At 53.5% G+C, this 21851-nt stretch overlaps 1 protein-coding gene across 3 annotated transcripts in view; it reads left to right on the forward strand.

Moving 5' to 3' along the window:
* Positions 1–21851, forward strand: part of RNF213 (ring finger protein 213) — a 90845-nt gene that overhangs the window by 12932 nt on the left and 56062 nt on the right. For all 3 annotated transcript variants that reach the window (XM_045569629.1, XM_045569630.1, XM_045569631.1), the window contains exons 3-18: positions 879–1418; positions 1699–1821; positions 2433–2602; positions 3014–3172; positions 3466–3665; positions 5366–5649; positions 6245–6501; positions 7488–7685; positions 9777–9999; positions 10491–10546; positions 11647–11800; positions 14192–14353; positions 17323–17412; positions 18106–18228; positions 19031–19211; positions 21583–21756. In XM_045569629.1, the coding sequence (XP_045425585.1) occupies positions 879–1418; positions 1699–1821; positions 2433–2602; positions 3014–3172; positions 3466–3665; positions 5366–5649; positions 6245–6501; positions 7488–7685; positions 9777–9999; positions 10491–10546; positions 11647–11800; positions 14192–14353; positions 17323–17412; positions 18106–18228; positions 19031–19211; positions 21583–21756 (3094 nt within the window). The remainder of the gene's footprint in view (positions 1–878; positions 1419–1698; positions 1822–2432; positions 2603–3013; positions 3173–3465; positions 3666–5365; positions 5650–6244; positions 6502–7487; positions 7686–9776; positions 10000–10490; positions 10547–11646; positions 11801–14191; positions 14354–17322; positions 17413–18105; positions 18229–19030; positions 19212–21582; positions 21757–21851) is intronic.

Genomic DNA, 21851 nt, shown 5'->3' on the forward strand with positions numbered 1-21851 from the left:
CACGTGGGCAGCCGGCGTGGGGACGTGTCCTACCCAGCGCTAGAGAAGAGCGCCTGCCGCCTGCCCCGAGAGGCGCGGTTTTGTCCATCAGACCGTCGAGTGCTGTGTGTGCCGAGGGTGGGGGCTGGTGGCTGCTGCCCAGGTGTGGGCTGGAGGGTGGCCTGGGGTCCACTGTGGAGTTGTCTCCTGCCGCTGTCCCCGCATTGCTGTGGTCTGTGCATGGCCCCTGCGTGGTGGGCGGGTACAGCCAGGCCCCACATCCCAGCAGATCCAGGTACCCTGGGGAGGGCTGCTGGCAACTGTCTCTGAGATCCGACCCCTCCTGCCACCTCAAGGAGAAGAGGGGTGGAGCGTTGCTTCCATACCAGAGGGTCGGGCCGCCTCAGCCTCCCGAGTAGCTGGGACAACAGGCATGCGGCACCATGCTCGGCTAATTTTTTCTACATATATATATTTTTTGTTGTTGTTTGGATAATTTCTTTCTATTTTTAGTAGAATGCAGCACCATGCCCGGCTAATTTTTTCTATATATATATATATATTTTTTGTTGTTTTGTTGTTATTTGGATAATTTCTTTCTATTTTTAGTAGAGACAGGATCTCACTCTTGCTCAGGTTGGTCTCGAACTCCTGACCTTGAGCGATCCACCTGCCTCGGCCTCCCAGAGTGCTAGGATTACAGGCGTGAGCCACCGTGCCCGGCCCCTCTCGTTTCTTAATTTCATTCTTTCCAGGAAGAAATCGCAGACTTGGTAGATGTGAGGTGGTTTGCTCGAGCTAAGCTTGGTGGACTTGAGAAGTTGAAGAGAAAATTGGAAGAAACATTGGCCGGAGTGTAGTAACTCTAAGAAATAAAACAAGTGTCTCTTTCTGTTTAGAGAAAAAAGAAGAGGAGGAAGAACGCTCAGAAGACTTCTGTTTCCACAGGGCTGGAGTCCTTGCCCCTGTCTCCTTCTGGCCCCTGGAGTCTGAATGTGCTTTCAAACCCTGGGTCCCAGGACACAGCCCTGCCCCAAGAGCAAACTCGGCAGGGTGGTCAGACCGGCCAGCCGAGCCAGCCCTCGGGCACGGGCGAGACGCCCCTAGAGGGTGGCGGCCCCTCTGCACACGCCCACGGGGAGGTTGGTGACAGCCCCCCGCAGGGTCAGGCTGCAGGAGGACCAGGAGCAGCCACGGGAGGCTCAGCTCAGGGCAGCGCCTCACCCCAGGGCCAGCTGGAAGGGAAGGACCAGGACACCAGTATCCCCTCGGGGGGATCCCAGGCGGGGGCCAGCCCTGCCACCTCTGCTTGCGAAGGCCACCCTGGGGCTCAAGATGCTGCCCCCCAGCTCCTGCCGTCTGAGTCAGAAGGGGGCAGCTCTGAGCCCGGGACAGAACAGCAAACCTCCAGACAGCAGGCGGGGGCCCCAGTCTCTGGGGTGAGTTGTCAGGGAGTGGTGGCCGGGGGTGGCACGTCATGCCCTTGATACCTTTGCTGTGCTGTGGAGCTCCAACACCACTTCCCTGCCTGGGAGGCTGTCCTTGGAGACTTGTTCCCAGGGTGGGGGTGTGGAAGGGACCACCTCTGCACCCGGGGTGCCGACCCACCTTGTCACTTGGCTGGTGGCAAATGCAGACCCATAAGCCATTGAGTTCCAGTCTCCCTGGTCCATCTTGTCACCTTGGCTCTGATCCTTTAGGGATCTTTATTCCTTCCAGGCAAGTGATGCTACAGCTGAGCCAGCTAATGCAGTCAAGAGGGCCAAGAAGGAAGTGAAAGACAAGGCTCCAAAAACGAAACAGCCACCGGCAAGCACGCCTGCTTCTAAGAGACACTGCCAGGTGAGCGTGTCCTTCCTGCCCGGCTGTGCAGCTCCCGCCCAGGCTGCACCTGTGGCTCCTCCTTGCTGCCTTTCATTTGGTCACTCAGTGAATATTTATCAGGTGCTAGGGATACAGTGGGAACGAGACAACCCCCTGCCTTCGTGGCACTCACATTCTAGAGAAAGACAGAAAACCGAGCCAGGCAGTGAGAAGTGCCGTGAGAGAAGGAGGGAGAGGGGAGGTGCTGGGTGGGCTCGCGGGGACGTGCCCCCATAGCCAGCGTGGCAGGGCAAGGCCTCCCTGAGGAGGGAGTGGGAGGTGAGCCCTGGAGATGTCTGGGGCGTGTCCCAGTCCAAGGGGATGGCTTGTGCAAAGGCCCTGGGGTGCAGAGTGGTGGGCCTGTTCCCAGAGCAGCAGGGAAGCTGGCGCCCCAAGGAGGAGGGAGGGGAGGAGAGGCCATGGATGAGGTTGGAGACAGGTGCCTTGGTGGCTGTGGTCAGTGGGCCAAAGGCACGGGAAGGCCCCGAGCAGGGAAGCGACGTGACCACTCTGGCTGCAGTGAGCAGCGTCAGCTGTCAGAGCCCTCGTGGAAGCTGGCCATGAAGGTTGGGGCTGCTTACTTGTTCCAGGAGGCTGAGACCAAGGACAAGGCCATCACCGCAGAGAACGCTGGTGAAAAGGAGAGCGGGCAGGGGGGAGGCCTGAAGAAGCCAGAAGGGAACAGCAGAAGCTATGCCATGGCTGTGAAGAGTGAGAAGGAGCAGAGGAACCAGGGCACCGCACGGGAGGTCAAGGCGAGGTAGGGTGCGGCCCCTGGTGGGGGCCGTGGCAGCCTGAGCAGCCAGTTGCCCTCTGGTCTGCGAGTTTAGCTCTGTGGGAAAGGGGGCTGCGCAGGATGGGGGTGCGGAGGGGCACCTGTCCCAACTCCTGTCTCCTCATAGTCCCTGGAGTCCCAGAGCCTTGGGGAGCTGGGAGTGGCTGTCACCACCCAGACTCCGGCTGGTGCCTCCTGCACTGCCCCCAGCACTTCAGAGGTGGGGCAGGATTGGCCACTCTGTGCCCAGCTTCTTCTTCCCCCGTTTTAGAGGGACAAGAGAGAGGACCCATGTGGTGGGCAGGAGGGGCTGTGGGCTCGATTCTAGGGTGCGTGTGCACTTGGATGGGTGGACGGATTTTGTGACGATCAGATTCCTCCTTGGCTTTCCTGCAGCCTGCCGAGCCCCGGCGACGGCGTCACGGTGTACTTCCACGCCATCCTCTCCAAGCACTTTGCATTCAACCCCGACCGCCATAAGTTGTTTGTCCACGGGGGAGAAGAACTTGGGCAGCCGAAGTGGAGCAGGAACTTCTGTGAGCTGCACTGCACCAGGTGAGCGGCCCCGCGGGGACGTGCTCGGGGACTTCAAGGAAGTTGGTGACATTCTTAAACTTTTGGAAGATGAATGTTTCAGCCAAATCTCCCTGGCCATGCCTCTCTGCGATGCATTTCGTCATGCCCCTTTTTTCCTCGGTTCTGTCTGGAAACCTTGTCTTATTCTGGAAGCCTCCTCGTGGTCAGCATCGATTTGTATCTTTGGGTCTGCACTCCATGCTGTGTTTGAGAAGAACTAAAATTTCCAGCGTAGGATTTTCGCATCACTGGCCGTGTCCTGTTATTCACAGGGACTTATCGGAGGACGGCTGGCTCGTCGAGGGCAGTGCCGTCATTTCCAGGCAGCACCTGAACAAATACATCCCTTACAAGTACGTCGTTGGCCACGACAAGGGCTCCTGGGACTACGAGTTCATCTACAAGGCGCGGCAGGGGAGCGAGCACGTCAACCGCTGCTTGTTCATACCGTCTTCACTGCTGGGCTCGGGAGGTGAGCGCGGGGCGAGCTGTGCCCGCAGCTCCACTGCGTGGGTGCCAGGCCTGCGGGACCGTCCCTCTGCAGAGCACGGACTTCGCCCGGTCTGTGCAGGTCCTCTGCCCCTCGGCGTTCCGTGACGTTGACTTTGGATCTTGTCTCTGGCGGTTAGAGACACGTTGGCTTCTCCCTTTAGCGCGGCGTGACTTACCCGCTCGCTTGCAGGAGGAGACAAGGGAAGGATTTTTAGTTAAGAGAAAGGAGAGAAAATGCAGCTGGAGGAAGGGCTGGGCGCAGGTACGGGGGCAGCAGGGGCCCGTGAGCAGGGAGCCGACACCAAAACCCCACCTGAGGCTCCTGCCTGCCGCCTGCCGCCCTGCGCACCTCGTGCTCACCTGTCCCCCTGCTGGTGCGCGTGGGCGCGTCCCTCTCAGCAGGGAGACTGGAGCTGCGCCCTCTGGGGTCCCCACGCCCCCCTCGCGTGTCCTCCCTCCCAGTGCTCTGCCTGCACTCTCTGGTTGTCTTGCTCGACCCGGACTCCGGCTCTGCCCCCAGCTCCCGCACAGGGGCCCGGGAACGCCCCGCGGTGACCCGTCCTGCGCTTTGTTGCCTCGTGTCCAGTGTCTTGGAAACAGCTGTCTTGTTTCTTTCGTCCATCTGTTCAGCTGTTTAAGGCAGACACAGAAGAGTGTAAATTTAGTCCCTATTGTTCTACCTTGGACAAAGAGTCCTAATCACTTTTTACAGCGTATAGTTTTCTTTTTTTTGCAAGTGTGATTTTGAATTGCTAGATAGTGTACTCTAAGAAGTTAAGCTTTGAGAAAATAGGCATTAGTCCTATAATCCCATAAATAAATATGGAATTCCTAATATGATAAACGCCACATGGATACCCCAGATAAAGGGACACATGGTGGGGGATTTGGCCTGGAGGTCAGGAGAAGCTTGCGCAGGAGGTGACAGTGAGCCAAGACCTAAACAGTTACAAGTCCGGGGAGGCAGGGCGGGCCTGCCAGGAAAACAGCCGTGGGGGTCCGTGCAGACTCTTGACTCGCTAACTGACTTTCACCGGTTTGTGTGTGTTCGTGTGGCCGCTGGCCATCTTTCTGACCTCTTTTGCTGTCTAATTATTTTACAGTTGACCTCGCTGGGTACCGTAGGACCACACCCAGGCCCTGGGCCCCTGGTCCTAAGAGCAGCCATGAATTGAGGCTCCGCCCTGTGTCGGGTACCCCGCCAAGGGCCGACCTTCATGGGGTGTCTGTCCCTGTTCCTAGAACAGAGGAAACCAGCACCTGCACCAACTAAGTCACTCAGCGGGGTGGTGCTCCGTTGCTAGTGCGTGGTGTAGTCGCAGTGTGGCGTGTGTGACCTCCTCGTGATCCTGGTTAAGGAACTCAGTTACCAAGTTTGCCGAGCCCCATGGTTAGATCTGTCCTCGTATTTTCAGGCCCACTGAATCCTGTGGGCTCGGGTTTCCCTCCTGTCGCGTTGGGGTGTCTGGGCTCTCTGTCTGCACGGGGTGGGGGCCAACCCCGGTGCGGCGTGTGGACTGGCGTCAGTTTGCCAGGTCTGTGGTTTTCCTTCCTTCCTTCCCTCCTCGGGCCCACTTGCTCTGCGTTTCTGCCGGTCACCGTCAGCCTTCTAGGGCAGTGTCTGGGTCTCGTGGGTTTTGACGATCTTGGGTACAATATTGTTCTTTCTGTCCCTCTTAGAGTGGCATCAATATGATGACATAATTTGTATGAAGTCTCCTGGGAAGTTGCAGAGAGCCATCGACCACGTAACAGATGGGACGAAGAAGTCGCTGGTGAGAGGGAAGCAGATTGCTGCCACCGTGATGCTGGACGGCATCTTCAGCATCCTCCAGACCTGGGACGCCATCAACCTGAGCAGCTTTTTCACCCAGTTCCTGCAGTTTTACGCTGTTGTCCGAGAGCCTATGATCTACGAAGGACGCGCACAGCCGTGGAGCGCTCTGGGCTACGGAGAGAAAGAGGTACCGGGCTTCCTTTGTGTCACCAGCTGCTCTACCTCATGGGCAGGAAGCATCACCTGACCTGCTAGTGTCTGGATGACCCTGTGACCCCACGGGTCAGGCCTTAGGTCGCCTTCTCCGTCCCTTCCCCTCCTGGCGCTTCCTCTTGGGACCCGCCGCCCTCCCTGTGTTCCTCCCCATCCTGGCAGCACAGCTGAGCCCCCAGCATTGGCCCCAAGTCGTCCCTGGCCTCGGGGCAGAGTGGACAGAGGGTGGAACACCTTCACCCAGCTGTGCTGTGGGCCAGGTGGTCTTGAGGCAGCTCTGGAGCCACTTCTGAGGTGACTGTTGAACCTCTGTGAGCATCAAGGTCCCCAGCTGAGAGTCACCCTCCGGGCCAGGGTCTCTGGACCTCGCCACTGTGCACGCCTGCGGCTCCCAGTAGCACGGCGGGGAGGCAGGGGCGGGTGAGCCGTGGTGGAGCCCTCCTCGCCCCTCGGGGGCCTTGGTCCCCTGCCAGCTGTTGTGGAGCTGACAGCAGTGACGGGGCAGCTCTGGCCACCTGTGACAGAGTCAGCGCTGTGGTTCAGGCATCTTCCTTTTCTCCTGGGATCAGGTGAAGAGAGACTTGTGGGAGTATTTGAAAAGGCAAATGGAACCATTTCTGGACGGAAGAAGGGACTCTCTGCCTAAAGACGGCCCGGTGAGGAGTAAGCTGAGAATGGGCCTGATCGTGCTGTTCTCAGTGGAGAAATTCAACCTGCCCTTGTCAGATGAGGACCTGCACTTGCTGTGTCGCATGCTTGTCCCGGACGCCAGCTCGCCAGCCGACCTTCACAACGACCTAAGCCACATCCTCGGGACATCTCAGAGGTATTGTTAATTTTTTTTGGCAAAAGATTTATGGCCATTCATAGTGATTTTATCTGATTACAAAAATAAGTGCTTGACAGAAGGGTTGGGAGCATACGAGGAAGAAATAAAACCACCCCAAATTTTACCACTTACTGTTGTCATTTCAGTGTTTATTCCTCTAGCCTTTTCCTAGCATATAAGTCACTTTAAATTGTATCATATTCGACATTCTGTTGAATACCCTGCTTTTTAGAAGTTTTGCATTGTCTCATGCATTTGGGGGGCTGTCAGGGCATGGGGCTGCCTGCAGGAGTCCAGTTCGAGGACGTCTGTAGAGGCGATGGGGCCGTCCTCCTGCAGCCTCTGCCTGGAAGGTTTGGCGGTGACCAGGCGATGGCCTTTGACCTCCCTGGACCCTCCTGAGCTCTGATGGTCACAGGGTCTGTTCACAGTGTTTTCTGTGGCTGTGTTGATTTGAACTTGAGAATAACATCAGGTAGGTCACAGTAGGACATCTGCCTCTTGGTGTGACAGATTAAAACACCTGGCTCAACCCTGTGCATTTTGAAAAAGAGGAGGAAGGTGGCGAGGCAGCGCACATAGTGGGCACGCGAGTTTCAGAGCATTGAGAGGCATTCGCGTTCCGTGACGTGAGGAAATGCACCATGTGTTGTTTAGAGGCTCGCCCCTTATGTCCAAAAGTTGCTCTGTGTTTAGATTTACTGTGTGACTGGGTGGCCTGGACTCAGACCCCAGCGCTGGCACGCAGGACAGCCGGCTACTTAGCTTGCACCCGGCTTCGCAGCCTTTCGTGTGGGTGGAAATGACTCCCCTGGCGCTTGCTGTGGGATTCCGTGGGGGCCCACGAAGGGCCTGAGGCACCAGGGTGGGGGCCGAGGGAAGCTGCTCGTGCTCCTGCCGTGTGTGTGCAGTGCTCCTTTTCCTTGGGGACATCAGCCAGTGGCCGCTCTCAGCTCACAGTGGGGCCTTCGCTCCCCTTCTAGATGGCGCGAGTACCTGGTCAACCTGTGCCACTCGTGCATCGAGAATCGGGTCGACGACTGGCTGGGTGCCCTGCCCGTGCTGCACTACTGTGCGAAGCCGTCCCTGCAGGGAGAGGACACCGGGACTCAGCCTGAGGACACCTGGGCAGCCCTCGAGGGAATCTCCTTCTCACAGTTCCGGGAGAAAACGGCGTATCGGTAAGTCGCAGAGCGGCACTTGGCGTGCAGATCTGGGGACATCGTCCACGCCGCACAGCCCAGAGCTCTGGTGGGCTCTACGGTGAACTCAGTCCCATTCCTGATGGCACAGGTGACATACGCTGCTTTCAGCATGTGAAAACCTGAAAACTATGAAGAAGAATACAAAACTGACCTGCAATCCTGGAGATAATCATCGTTGTTCACATTGTGGCAAACAAATATCCAGGTTTTGTCCGAATGCGGATGTGTGGGTGCTTTAGATGCTGGAAAGATGAGATGTTGCTGTCACGTGTCCACCACTTAACATGCTGTGAACTGTCATGTCAATTACATACCTACGTCACCACGGTAACAGCACTTGTAGAACACTCCCCACTGCCTCAGCCTCCCAGGTAGCTGGGACTACAGGCATGCGCCACCATGCCCAGCTAATTTTTTTCTATATATATTTTTAGCTGTCCAGATCATTTCTTTCTATTTTTAGTAGAGACGGGGTCTCGCTCTTGCTCAGGCTGAGCTAACAGAAAGATACCTGGAAAACCCCTAAATATTTGCAAATTTAGCAGCACACTTCTAAATAATTCAGTCTTGAGGTAAGAAAAGATTTCTCAGAGAAGACACAGAAAGCACGATCTATGAAAGGAAAATTATAAATCAAATTTTATTACAAAAATTAAATAAAAAATAAATCCAAATTAAATATGAAAAAGATGAATACGCCTGCTGATTTCCAAGTGCGGGTAACCCCTCCCATTTATTTTGGCTTTGGCCGCGGACACTGTCCCACGCCCCGCCTGCCACCCCGCCGTCCCCACCCAGCAGCAGCCTGCAGACCTTCAGGGCCGCATCAGTGAGCTAAGTTACTGTTTCTTCACTCTTCTTGGAACCATTTGAAACTAAAGGCAAACTAAAATCATTTATATAATTATATGTATTTTAAATGCTCTTCAGAGGTGTAGCAACTATCTAGAAGAAATTCAGTCAACACTGGGCGGTGGCAAACACGAGCGTTGGTCCTAAACACAATCTTTCCGGTGAACGTGGCCTTTCGGACGCGGTGGGCCTTTATCCATAGGCTTCTCGTAACTTCTATCGCTTCCGTGCACCTGCGGTATCTATTTCCAATTGCCAGCTTTTGGAACCCAGCACGGTGCCGCAGAATCGGCGTCACTGAAGGGCCTTCGCTGAACTCACCTGGATTGTTTGATCCTGGAAATTCACAAATAATTCATCAAAAGGCCGAATTCTTGCTGAACCCTTTTTTGTGTCGTGGTAAAAGAGATATAACACACAATTCACCGTGTTGACTGCTGTTGAGTGTACAGCGTCACGCGTTAAGTACGCTCACGTTGTTGTGCGGTTGTCACCACCATCCAGCTCCAGAACTTTCTCATCCTCCCAAACCAAAACTCTGTCCCCGTTAATCATTAACTTACCATTCCCCGTCCCCCTAGCCCTGGTCACCTGCCTTTTGCTTTCTGTCTCTACAAGTTCGACTTCTCTGGGGACTTTGCATGGGGTCACACAGTGTGTGTCCTTCTGTGCCTGGCTAATGTCACTCAGCAGAATGTTGCCGAGGTTCATCCATTTCCATGAATTCTTAACATGCTACCACTTACTTTCCATTCGATTCACTACATATTTTTATTTCCCACGTAGCACTTAAGCATTTAAATGTTTTCTTGTTTTTTAGACATAGTCTCACTCTGTCACCCCAGCTAGAGTGCAGTGGTTTCACCATAGCTCCCTGTGGCCTCAAACTCCTGGGCTCAAGTGATCCTCCTGCCTCAGCCTCCCAGGTATCTGGGACTATGGGCGTGCATCACCGTACCCAGCTAATTTTTCTATTTTTAGTAGAGACGGGGTCTCGCTCTTGCTCAGGCTGGTCTCAAACTTCTGCACTCAACCGATCCTCCCGCCTCGGCCTCCTAGAGTGCTGGGATAACAGGCATGAGCCACTGTACCCGGGCCATTTAAATCATTTTGAAATCTGGACTTCTGGTGCCCCCAGCACTATTTTCATTTGTTTTAACTCTGTCTGTTTTACTCACTGCGTCCTATTTCTTTGTCCCCGTTTCTCTTATGCAGGAGTCAAACACTTCAGTTTGTGGAAGGGAAGAAGCATTTGCTGCATGTAGACAAATATCTCTTCCGATCCTGGTTTAGCCTGCTGCCTCTGAGTGACTTGGCTCAGTATATGACCGACTTCATTGAACACTTGGGTCATTTTCCTGCTAGTGTCCTGGACTGTTTTCTGGGGACTTACTACCGGCTGCGAGGACTTCGGGAAATTTCTTCCCGAAATCTGGAGGTCTGTCATCTCTTGAGCCCTTGCTTAGCAAAAGCAAATTAAGAACTAGGCACTGAAGGCTCGCGATCCTCCTTTTCTGAAAAACGGACAGGGTGAAGCACCAAGAAACAAGAGAATCGGGAGAAGTCGTTATTTGTTAGGGCTAAAGGTTGATTTCCTCGAGTTCGTTCTGGTTCAGGAAGAGCCGTTCAGGAAGACGGCGGCCTGTTGTTATTTCTGACGGCACAGGGCGCGTCCTGACGCGATCCGCGTGGGATGTGCTTCGTAGTTGCCGTCTTTCCTTTCACATTTTTGGGGTGGAGAGAATAATTTTAAATCTTGAGTTTTATTTGTGAAAGATACGAGATTAGTATATGAGCCCTGTAAAATTTGTAAGAAGGAAAGAATTTATATCTTATTTATGTTGGATTTTTTTCCAGCTCCGTTTTTAGCAGTGACAGTGGTGTCGTGATTAATCTTCTTTCCTCTTTCTCTTTTCTTCACCACCCTAGGATGTTGAAAGCATTTTAAAAATGCTGTTGTACCTCCTGGACGCTCACCGCCACAAGTAAGTAGAAAAGCGGAATGCAGCCTCTCTCACGCTCCAGGGCTCTCCCCGGTCACTGTCCCGGCTGGCGAGCCCCCCGCTGGCGGCCGTAGCAGGCAGGTAATAGTCACCGCTCGGCCCACCTCTCCCTTCAAGCCATCAGTGCGGTCATCCGCGTCCTTTAAAGGAATGTGTGATGGATGTCAGCTGCTAAGATTTTGTTTTATTTCCATCTGGCCTTTGTTCCTACACATTTTTTATCCACTTATTTTTAAGCGACCATCATATTCATGTTTGTGTGCTGCATTTCTTTAACATTTAGTCTTTAGGTGTTTTTTTGCAAAACATGTAAAGCTTAAAAATCAAAGGTAGCTTTATGTAATTATCAGAAATCATCTGTTTCTGCAAGTTTGTGTGTCCCCTGACACCCTGTGGCGTGAGGATGCAGAATGCAGAACCACAGAAACGTCCGAGTGAGCGACGTATGTTCTCAGATTCCCGGGGCCCTTCCAGTATTTCCTCACCGGGGTTCCCAGGGTGGTCAGGAGGGAGGTGGCAGTGCCGTGTCTCCATCCATGTCAAGCACCTGTGACTTCAGGACCCCCAACACTGTGTGTCCCAGAGTCACCCCAGCAAGTTCTTCCTCATAGCGCCTCCCAGTCCGCCTTCTCTTCAACCTCCCAGCTCTGTCCCTGTGAGGCAGGAAGCACGAAGCCCGGTCGCAGGGACGGCCACACACACCGCGTGCTCTCCTGCCATTTCTTTCCCCACTTTCTGTTTTCTTTCTGAGTATTTTAAAAAGTTTACGTAGTATTTTAATATTTAGTAATGCATGTCCCTTGCTTATTTTCAAGTAAGGGAATGCACTTAGAATTATTTTAACTTGCTTTTGTTAGAACAGTTCAGACTACAGAGGCACAACAAAAGGACTTTATTTCCATTTTATCTTAATTGCTTCTTAAAGACGGATTGAAAAAGTTTCCAGGTGTCAACCTAGATGAGGTCAAATAAAGGCCTTGGGGTTATCTTAAAGGGAAGGGACTGGGCCGTCGGTACTGGGTACTGTCTTCCCATTTCTCCTGAATCACTTCAGGGATTTCTCTTCACTCTTTCCGGGGCAGTATTCCCAAGGAGACCTTGTCACAGTCCTACCCGGCTGTGTGCCTGAAGCTGCACGAAGCCATCTGCAGCGTCACCAAGAGCGGGCTGTTTTATGAGATTCCCGCCTTATCAGCCGAGATCGTTCTCAGTGTTGTCACACTTCAGCCTGCGGTGGTGAGTGGGGTGGGACACCTCATGTCGTGCCCAGGGTCGGTGTGGAATTTCAGGCAGCCTCGATCACAAAGGAAATGGACGTAATTCTAGGATGGCTGGAATGAGAGTGAAGTGCGTGTGGGGCATCGTGCGGTGCAGGCTCCGTTCCGTGCGCGGAGGGTGTCTCAGGTCTGCACTCTGCCTCCTCTCCTCCCGCGGGGGGAGGTCGGGAGGGAGTTCCTGTGTGGCCCTCGGACAGCCCCCGGAGGCCGAATAGTTGTTCGCGCCAGGCCTTGCCCACACGATGACCTTCCTCTTTCCTGGGCTCCGTTGTTCACAGCGAACCGTGGGGACCATGTTCCTCCCAAAAACGTGTGGGAAGCATGGTCCTCCCCACGTGCTTGCATCTTTACATGGCAACTGGAATACAGTAGCCAGGCACACAAGGCCACCCGGCTGTCCCCAGGCGCACGCCCGCGCTCCAGGCCCAGACCCGGCTGCAGGGGACCCTGCTCTTCCACACCCTCTGTCCCCACCCCTGCGAAGGCACTGAGAAGGCACCACCCTCCGATCTCTCCCACCAGAGCTCACGTTCTGTGTCCCACTTTTGTCACTCGGTATCCCGTCTCTGAGGTCTGTGGCGTTGTCGTGTGTACCAGCAGCTCCCTGTCCGTGTCCCCCCCTTAGTTTCTGAGCCGCGCTGTGAAAGTGGCGGAAGGTTTATGTCTAGACGGGCCGCTTGTGTTGTAACCTTACTCGAGTCAGAGCTGTGACTTGAGTGATAGAAAACAGCTCTGTGTTTAACCTTCACTCTTTTCAGTCGTTCTGCTTTGAAACGCCACCAACGCACTGTGACAGTAAGCGTCGCTGGCGAGACGGCCCGCTCCTCCAGGAGCCGGCGCTGTTCAAACAAACTGTGTTTAAGACATTTCTCAGTTTTGAATTAAGGGATGTTTGGGACATGTTTTCTGCAGAAATAACTATCTTAAATGTTAGTTGGGATCTCAGATTAGTCTGATCCCCATCACGGTCAAAATACTCCACTTGTGCCATAGAAACAAAGAAAACACTTTGAAATGCTAAAATTAAACAAAGCAAAAATATATGACGAGTGTCTACAGACCTCCTGGCTGGATGCCGCTGTCCGGGGCTGTGGGTCTGGCAGGGCCCTTGGTGGGGAGACACTGGGGGCACGGCAGGGTCTCTGGGGCGCACGTGCAGCCGTGGGGGGCTCCTGGCGTGTGTCACTGCGGAGGCCTCGGCCAGACCGTGGAGTTAAGGGGGTTCCTGGGATGAAGTCGAGTTCTCCGCAAGGGCAAAACTACAGGGATAGACATACCATGCTGAGCCTTCTGGGTTGTTCTAGAAAGTGCGGTGCCATTTGGGGATCTTAAGCCAGTGCCTGTTCCGTTTTCAGCGGAGAACCCCCCATGCATCCCGCCCAGTCTCCCCGTGTGCTGTGCTCCCCCTGCCACGTGCGGGGGACACACAGGCCTCGTCAGAAGCCCCCCTTTTAAAAGCACTTTAAGTACTGCGCCTGCCCCTGCCCTCCCGCTGCCAGCAGGCGGGGTCTCCTACTCCCGCCCCTTTTACGCCTTTTGAAAACACCTTCCCGTACCTTCCCGTCCTGCTGGTGCTTGCCGTGGCCAGCCATCCTGCCCGTCTGTCTGTGGACAGTTCGTCTCTCCCACTCTTGGCCAGCCCCTCCTCGGCCCCCACGGCTCCAGCCTCCAGGTTCCCAGCAGGTCCAGGCTGGGGGGCTGTGTTTAAGACAAAGAACCCCCCAGCCTAGAACGGGGAGGCTCCTCCCAGGGGTGGGGGCCCTGGCGCCTGGGCTGTGTTTGTTTACAGTCAGTGTGCTTCTGGGGGCAGGGGACGGAGGGAGGAGGGCGGAGAGGGAGGTGTCACTAGGGCCTGAGCTGTCTGTGGGGTGGGGGGGTGAAGGGAGCTGCCTCACCAAAAGCAGCAGCAACGGGCGGGGACTTCAGTTGGCCTCTTGGCCAACGGACCGGCTGTTCCGTGTCACTGAGGAGCAGGGCGGGGAGTCTGCCCCACACGCTTGTCTGGGCTTCTCTGGAAGCTCTGCGTTGGGGTGGTCTTCCTCGCCCACTCTGTCCCCCTCAGGTCAAAGCCTGGGGGTCCGCCTGGGCTCTCCCTGCCTAGGGACCTGCGGTGGCAGACGTTAACCCCACTCCTTCTCCCTTGCTTTTCTCCTGTGTCACCCTTTTTCAGGGGTGAACCCAAAAAGTGCTGGGGACATGAAAGTGCTTTTGAAAGGTGGGCTTCTGGCGAGGCCTGGGTGTCCCTCCCGCGTGGCGGCGTCCCAAGCACCCACCGCGAATGCCAGAGGAGCAGCAGAAGTGTGGGGCCCCCGGGAAGGGACATTCAGCTCCCTCTCTTGTGTGATGACAGGATTCAGGACTCGGAAGTGAAACCGGGAAGGATTCAGTTCCAACAGTCTCCCAGGGGACTCTCGCTGCTACTAGAACGTGGCTCCACAAAATTTTTAAAAAGAGCATGTTCCAGGGGACACGTTTATCACCTGTCTCGTTCACTTACTCCGAGGAAATCGAGGTAAGCTCTGAGGAAGGCTTGTGAGTAGGAGCGCGATGTGGCCGTGGTCCGTCGTGGCCGTGGTCCGTCGTGACCTTGTCGGGAGTTGTGGCCGCGGGCTGGCAGCCAGGGGCCGCTGTGAGCCTTCACGTGTGCAGTGGGGGTACTCCTGTCCCCCGGCAGGTCCTTCCTGGGTAGACGGGGACACCGGGTGTAAGTGCTGCCGCGCTGCTGTCTGGCGGCCGGGCTGGGCCGTGTCCCCTGGGGTGGCGAGGGCGCCCCGTGCCGGGACAGGGGCTCTGCTGGGGGGGTGGTGTGCAGGGCCGAGGCGATGAGTTAGGTCACGACCTTGGAAGTGGAAGAAAGAGGTGAAAGGAAGAGCAGTTTGAGGGGAGACTGGGCAAGCCTGGGTCTGAGTATGAGAGAAAGAGAATCCAGCACAAGAAGGTGGGGATGGGGAAGGATTTCCACCGAGAGACATGGACAGAATCGCGGGTATAGACAGGTAGCAGTGAGGATCAGAAGCTGCTGGATTTGGAAAACGGTCGCCGGTGACCCTGTGAGCGTAAACTGGCAGCGGGTTCTCAGCGTGGCCGGCGGTGGCCGGAGAGGGCCAGGGAAGGGGCGGCCGGGGTCCCGCCGCTCTGTCTCTCCTGCGTCCCGGCAGTTGCGAAGGTTGCAGCTTTTGAGCCAGGTGAGCTTCCAGGGTGTGAGGCGGACCGCAGGCCCCCTCGTGATCGTTCCTGGTGGGAGATTTAGGGGCGTGAAGCGTGAGCACCTCTGGCGTTTGCACCAGGTGCGGCCCTGCAGTTGGCTACACACCCTGTTTCTGAAGCGAGGCCCATTTCCCTTCCTGTTCCCTCGAAAACCAGAGACGCGACTGCCATTGGGAAAAGTGTCTGCAAGAGAAACACGGGCAAACAGAAGGCTCATGGTTGGTGGCGGTTACGCTGTGCTCCTGGTGCCAGCGTCAGTCACCGTCCGTGACGAGAGGCTCTTGTGGGAGGTGGCTCCACGCTGGCCTGTGCCGTAGGGCAGTCAGCGCTGTCTCCTTGCAGCGCCTGCCTGGGGCAGTGGCTCGCATCCGTGGCCCCCAGTGAACTTCCAGACTTTTCTGTCTCCTAACAAGACCCGGGCCTCCAGCCACTGCCTATTTGCTATCAAGATAGAAAGTTGCAGATTTCAACTCGGGACTTTTTTTTTAGATGAGGTCTTGCTCTGTCCCCTGGGCTGGAGTGTGGTGGTGCGATCGTAGCTCACTGCAGCCTTGAACCCGGGGGCTCACGTGATCCTCCTGCCTCAGCCTCCCAGGTAGCTGGGACTGCAGGAGTGAACGCCACGCAGAGCAACGTGTGACTTTTAAAGAATAAGAAAATCCTTCTCTGATCGCTGTGTTCAGACTTACAGACTTAAATCTCGCCAAAGCAAAATTGATTTATAAAATATCATTTCAAGATTCTAAATGGTATAATCCCCCAAGCATTAGGTGTAAGTTAGGGACAGCTGTTGACCCACTGACATGACAGAATGATTCTAAGTTAAATGCGGTAATAATGGTGATAAAAATTAAAATGTGGCCGGGCGTGGTGGCTCACGCCTGTAATCCTAGCACTCTGGGAGGCCGAGACAGGTGGATCACTCAAGGTCAGGAGTTCGAGACCAGCCTGAGCAAGAGCGAGACCCCGTCTCTACTAAAAATAGAAAGAAATTAGCTGGCCAACTAAAATATATATAGAAAAAATTAGCTGGGCATGGTAGCGCATGCCTGTAGTCCCAGCTACTGGGGAGGCTGAGGCAGTAGGATCGCTTAAGCCCGGGAGTCTGAGGTTGCTGTGAGCTAGGCTGACGCCACGGCACTCACACTAGCCGGGCAACAGAGCGAGACTCTGTCTCAAAACAAACAAACAAAAAAAACAAAAATTAAAATGTAATTGTTACTAAACATCTACTCTGAGGTCGAAGCTGTTGTTATCCCGGTTTTATAAAGGAGGAAACTGAGGTTTGGGGAGATGCGGTGCCCTGATGTTGCTGAGAGCCGGGTTCTTTCTCCCCGTGGGGAGTGGTGCCGACAGCCCAGACGGGTCTCGGGGGCCTCTCAATGCAAGGCTGCTGCCACCAGCACCCGGGCATCAGGCGCGGCAGCCCTGGGAAAGTGCAGGCAGGTGACCAGGCTTGACCTACGAAAAGTGCATTTTCATATGCTTCAGCCTCACAGTGTTCCTGCCAAAAATATCTTAATCTGAATCAAATCATGGGAAAATAATGGGACAAATCAGGTCAACAGACAGTCTACGAAACAACTGGTCTGAACTTTTCAAAACTGTCAACATCATAAAAGAAAAAAGGCCGGGGACTGTTGTAGAAAAGAGAGGCGGTAAGGAAGAGCAGCAAGTGCCTGCAGGTGCAGACGGGCAGGACCCCTGGAGGAACGTGGGTGGGGACACCTCTTAGAGTGTCCTCTCCATGCTGACCGTCCTGAACGGGACTCTTGTCCCACCACTGTGGAGCAGAAGGGCGGGGTGGAGTGTCGTGAAGTCTGCAGCCGTCCGCCAGGTGGTTCGGCAGCGGAAACGCTCCTTTGTGGGGAAGGACTGAAGAGAGAACAGGGCGAGGGCAGCTGTGCTAAACTCACAACCTGGGGCTGTAGCTGATATGGGTGTCATCGTGCTATTCTCGCAACCTCTTTGTAAGTTTGAAATTTTTCAAAATAAAATGTTGGAAGCAAATACTTCCAGAATAAAAAGCAGTTACGCAGCAGGACGGGCGGGGACGGGCGGGGACGGGCGCGGGTGCATCAGGACCCTGGCTCTAGAAGGCCGAGCTGAGCCGCGGGACTTGCCTCTAGCACAGCTGGCTGGTGGCAGAGGTGGGCCCAGGTGACCCATAGCCCTGTGCTCTCTGTAGCATCGCGATGGTCTTTCTCTTGTCATAGGCTCACACTGTGGCATTCCGTTGTCACAGTGGCTGTGACTTGTGTCTGGGTTTTGCAGGTCTGGCGGCGGCTGGTGGAGATAAACTTCCCCGTGGAGCACGGCTGGAAGGAGTCGTTGCTGGGAGACTTGGAAGGGCGGCTCAAGCAGGTACCAAAAGTTGGGGGACATTCTTTTCGGGGAGGGAAGGCAAGGTGGATGCCACCAGACCACTGGCAACAACCAGCGACACGAGCGTGCGTCTGAGCGGGCAGCCTCTCCGTGCGCAGGGTGCGGGCTGGATCACAGCTCCGCGTTTCTGTTTCTGGTCCCAGAAGGATGTTGCAAAGCTCTGTTGTGATAACCGCAGAGAATAAGGAGGGCACAGGATCTTGCCGTCGTGGGGCCTCCAGGCACATTCGGGGTCCAGCCCACCCACAGGCAGCGGCTCCAGTGGCCTGTGGCTGTCAGGAGCCTCCCAACACGGGGACAAGTGGACAAAACACGGAGATGCCCTTCATTTTGAATTAGGGACTGTGACCCTAGGAAAATGAGTTTTACATGAAACTGTTCAGTGGATCTTTTTGAGGAAAAATGACTTATTTCTCACAATTTACCTGTTTTTGTAAGCTGCTGTGCCTGGTTCTTTTTCTGTGGAGTTGGAAAAGAGACTCTCTACCTTTAATTTTAGCCCTGCTGGTCCAGTGGTGGGAGGTGGGGAGGACATGCTTGCTGTGGGGTAGGGGGTTAAACTCACGGGAAGCTGGTAAAGTGCTGGGCAGGTAAAAACACCCGGGGCGCGTCCCCCCGTGGCGTGTGAGAGCGCAGCCTGCAAAAGCTCCAACCCGCCTTCCGTTTTCGCAGGAGACGCCTCTCCTGCAGATCCGAGCCTACTGCAACTCGCGCTGGGACACCGCGGGCTTAGAGGACAGTGTGGCCAAGAGCTTTGAGAAGTGTGTCATTGAAGCCGTGAGCTCAGCCTGCCAGGTGACCACTGTCTCCTACTTGGGAACCGGACTGGGACAGCGGTGTTCTGCCGTCGGTCAGACTCAGAGAATGGGACATCCCCGCCCCTTCCCTCGCCTGGGGAAATGGTGCCTAGACCCAGTGGCTCCCTGAAATGCCACTCAGCTTCTGCTGCTGGGATGGCTGTTGCGTGCCGTGTGCAGTCCCAGCCACTCACATGTGACATTTAGTCAAACAGTCTTGCAGGCCACTCCTCAAATGTCCCTGTTGTTATCGTGGCTACTGGTTTGTTTTATTGTCTGTTAACACCTGCTTAGCGAATGTGCAGTAAAAGGCTCCAAAGGCTGCCAAACGTTTCCGGAAGGCAAAAGTGTGAAGTTGAAAAGGTTCTATCAATTTACTTAGTTTTTTCCTGCAAAGTGGGGAGAGATTCTGCCCCACTGCCTGAAGGGAGCCATCCTAAAATATATGACGTATTAAAGGTTTATTCATTTTTGGTATTTTTCATGACATGAAAGTCCCGGAAAAATGTAGAAACTGGCCAGAAATGTTGAAAATGCGAGCCAGAAGGAAGGAATGTGGTTTGTGGGTTGTACTGGCATGTGCTTGTGTGTGCTGAGCTCGAGGAGACGGCACGCAGGAGCGTGAAGATGGTCTAAGAGAGACGTTAATAAGTATCTCACTGCTTTGCTTTTTTTGAGGCCTTGTAACACTGATTACGATACATTTCTGAAATGCCGTTGGAGGATAATTTACTTCTGTCGTCTAAAAACAAACCAATAAAGAACTTCTAAATTTCACTGTTGTATTAATTTTCTTATAGTCGCAGACCAGTATCCTCGAGGGAGTCTCTTATCACGATTTGCAGAAGTTCGGCACCCTCGTGTCTGCCGTGATCACCAAGTCCTGGCCTCGGAGCAGAGGGAAGGCCGTGGATGACTTGGATGAAGTTTTTAAGCACCTGCTCACGTGGCCGGATGTCAAGCATCTTTTCAAATTGTGTGGTACGTTTTGGTGGGAGAAGGTGGGGGAGCTGGGAACATCGGCTCAGTGTGGCTGGTGTCCTTCTGGCCTTGGGGAGCCACAGGGGGGAATATTTGAGCTGATTCTCAGCGGGGATGCGCTGATGTTTATAAAGGAAGCAGACTGGACGGAGAGATCCAGGAAGGCTGCGTGTCTTGTGCTGTAAACAGTAACTCGTACTAAAAGCCACCACTCGCTGAATGCCTACCGCACACCAGCGACTGTGCTGGCACAGTGTCCTTGAAATAGTACTTTCGAAACTGCCTTTTTAAGGCCCCCAATTTTTAGAGGAGGAAACAGAAGTGGAGAATGCAATGGGAGTTACCCAAGGTCTCAAAGATTGTAAACATTAACAACTATTAATATTATGACATCCAAACCCAAGTGTGTCTTGCTCTCAAACCCTTCTCTGTTACGCGGAGATCAGTGAAGAGCATCCAGCCTGGTACTGATGACCTTAACCAACAGTGACGTGCTGCGCTGTCTGATTCTCTCCCCCTGCCCCTGTGCCCCAAGTATTTTGTGATCCAAAAGGAGGAGAGAGACCCTGGCCTAAAAATGTTATAATCAAGTTTATGAGTAAGACATTAGATTCAGATCTGTTGGTGGGAAAGCACTGGGTTTGGAACTAAAACTCCCTGGTTAGATGATTGTGAGTCCCAGTTTCATCAGATAACTGGGGCAGCCAAAAAAAAAACCTAAGCACCTTACACGTCAGGGTAGTTGTGGGGATACAATATTTATTAGATCATTGATGTGGGAGAGCAGTACACATTAGTAAAATCCACTCACTTGAAAAGATTATATTTGTGTTTTTTAAATTAGTAGATTTTTTAGAACAGTTGTAGGTGTGCAGAGAAATAGAACAGAAGGTGCCGCGCCCTCAGACATCTCCCCCGTCGCACATGCGGTGCCCGTTATTAGCAGGCTGTGTCAGTGTGGTCCATTGTTTACAAATGATGATCCAGTATTGATACATTATCATTCACTTTGAGTCCATAGCTTACATTCATGTTCACTCTTGGTGTTGTGCGTTCTGTGGGTTTGGACAAATGTATCATGACATGTGTCCACCATGACAGCATCACACAGAGTAGTGTCACTGCCCTACCAATCCCTGGTCCTCTGCCACCTTTGCTCCCTCCCCTTTAGTCTTTTCCGGAATGTCCTGTAGTTGGAACTGTGTAGTATGTAGCCTTTTGGATTGGCTTCTTCCACTAAGCCATGTGGATTTAAGTTTCCTCCATGTCTTTTCATGGCTTGGTAGGTCATTTTTTTTTTTTTCTTTCCTTTAGAGACAGGGTCTCACTCTGTTGCCCAGGCTGGAGTGCAATGGTGAGAGCATAGCTCATTGTAACCTTGAACTCCTGGGCTCAAGCAGTCCTCCTTCCTCAGCCTCCCAAGTAGCTGGGACTATAAGTACAAGCCACAATGCCTGGCTAATTTTTTAAAATTTTATTTTGTAGAGATAGGGTCTTGCTATATTGCCCAGGCTGGTCTAGAACTCTTTGCCTCAAGTGATCCTCCTGCCTCAGCCTCCAGAAGCGATGGGATTACAGGCATGAGCCACTGCACTCGCCTGGTCATTTCTTTTTGTCACTGAATAATGTCCCATTGTCTGGATGGACCACAGTTTGCTTATCCACTCACCTACTAAAGGACATCTTGGTTGCTTTCAGGTTTTTGCAATTCAGAATAAAGCTGCTGCATTTGTTTTTAACAGTAGAGATAAGCTTAATCTTCTCCTGATACTATATGACTCTAATATGACTCTAATCACTGGGAAAGAAATATTCTGGTGTTTAAACTAAGCATGTTTAAAAAGTCTGCCCTCTAAATTGATCCACATATTCACATTGCAAGACAGCTAAGATGTGCAGAATGTTAAGTTGTCACATTGATGTTTCTCTCTTTCTATATGCTATGAAAATGTCCCCTTAAAACCAGCTTGTTGGTCTTTGCTGGGTATGACCACATCCCTGGTGCAGTTTCCTCTGCTGCTACAGGTGTGCTCAGAATGAGGGGATATTAAAGATTATGGGCAGTCTAAGAAATATATTCAGTATCCTGAAGGGGGCACAGGTTTTAAAAACCTAAGAAAGATGGTTCTTCTGGCTGATTCCCATCGGGGGAATCATCTTTGTGAACAAGGAGGTCGTTCGGGAGATGAGTTCGGGTAGGACCTGACCCTCACAGTGGAAGCAGAGTCCAGGGAAGTGACAAGCGCACTCTTGCTTGTGTTGTGTAGACGCTGGGGCAAAGCAGCAAGAGGTTATTGGGAATTCCCTCCTTAACAACAACGGGGTGGGAGGCGGGAAGCCGCTGTTCTGACTATGTTCTTCATCCGATCAGGAACTGATCAGAAAATATTAGCAAACATTACAGAGGATGGCAAGAAGTTGATGGGCTTTGCTGACTCTGTGATCACAGAAGTTGCTGGTGATCTCCTCAATGGCACGGTTTTCGTCGGGCAGCTAGAGCTGATTATGAAGCACGAGAATCAGTTTCTTGACATCTGGCAACTCAGTAAGTACCAAGTTGAGGAATGCACTTCAGGCTACTGAGGAACGACAGGAAAGGAAATGTTTGTGTCTGGGTGTGCATTTTTGTAAAGAGGGGGC

This window comes from Lemur catta, chromosome 15 (genome assembly GCF_020740605.2).
Source record: "Lemur catta isolate mLemCat1 chromosome 15, mLemCat1.pri, whole genome shotgun sequence".
Lineage (NCBI taxonomy): Eukaryota > Metazoa > Chordata > Mammalia > Primates > Lemuridae > Lemur > Lemur catta.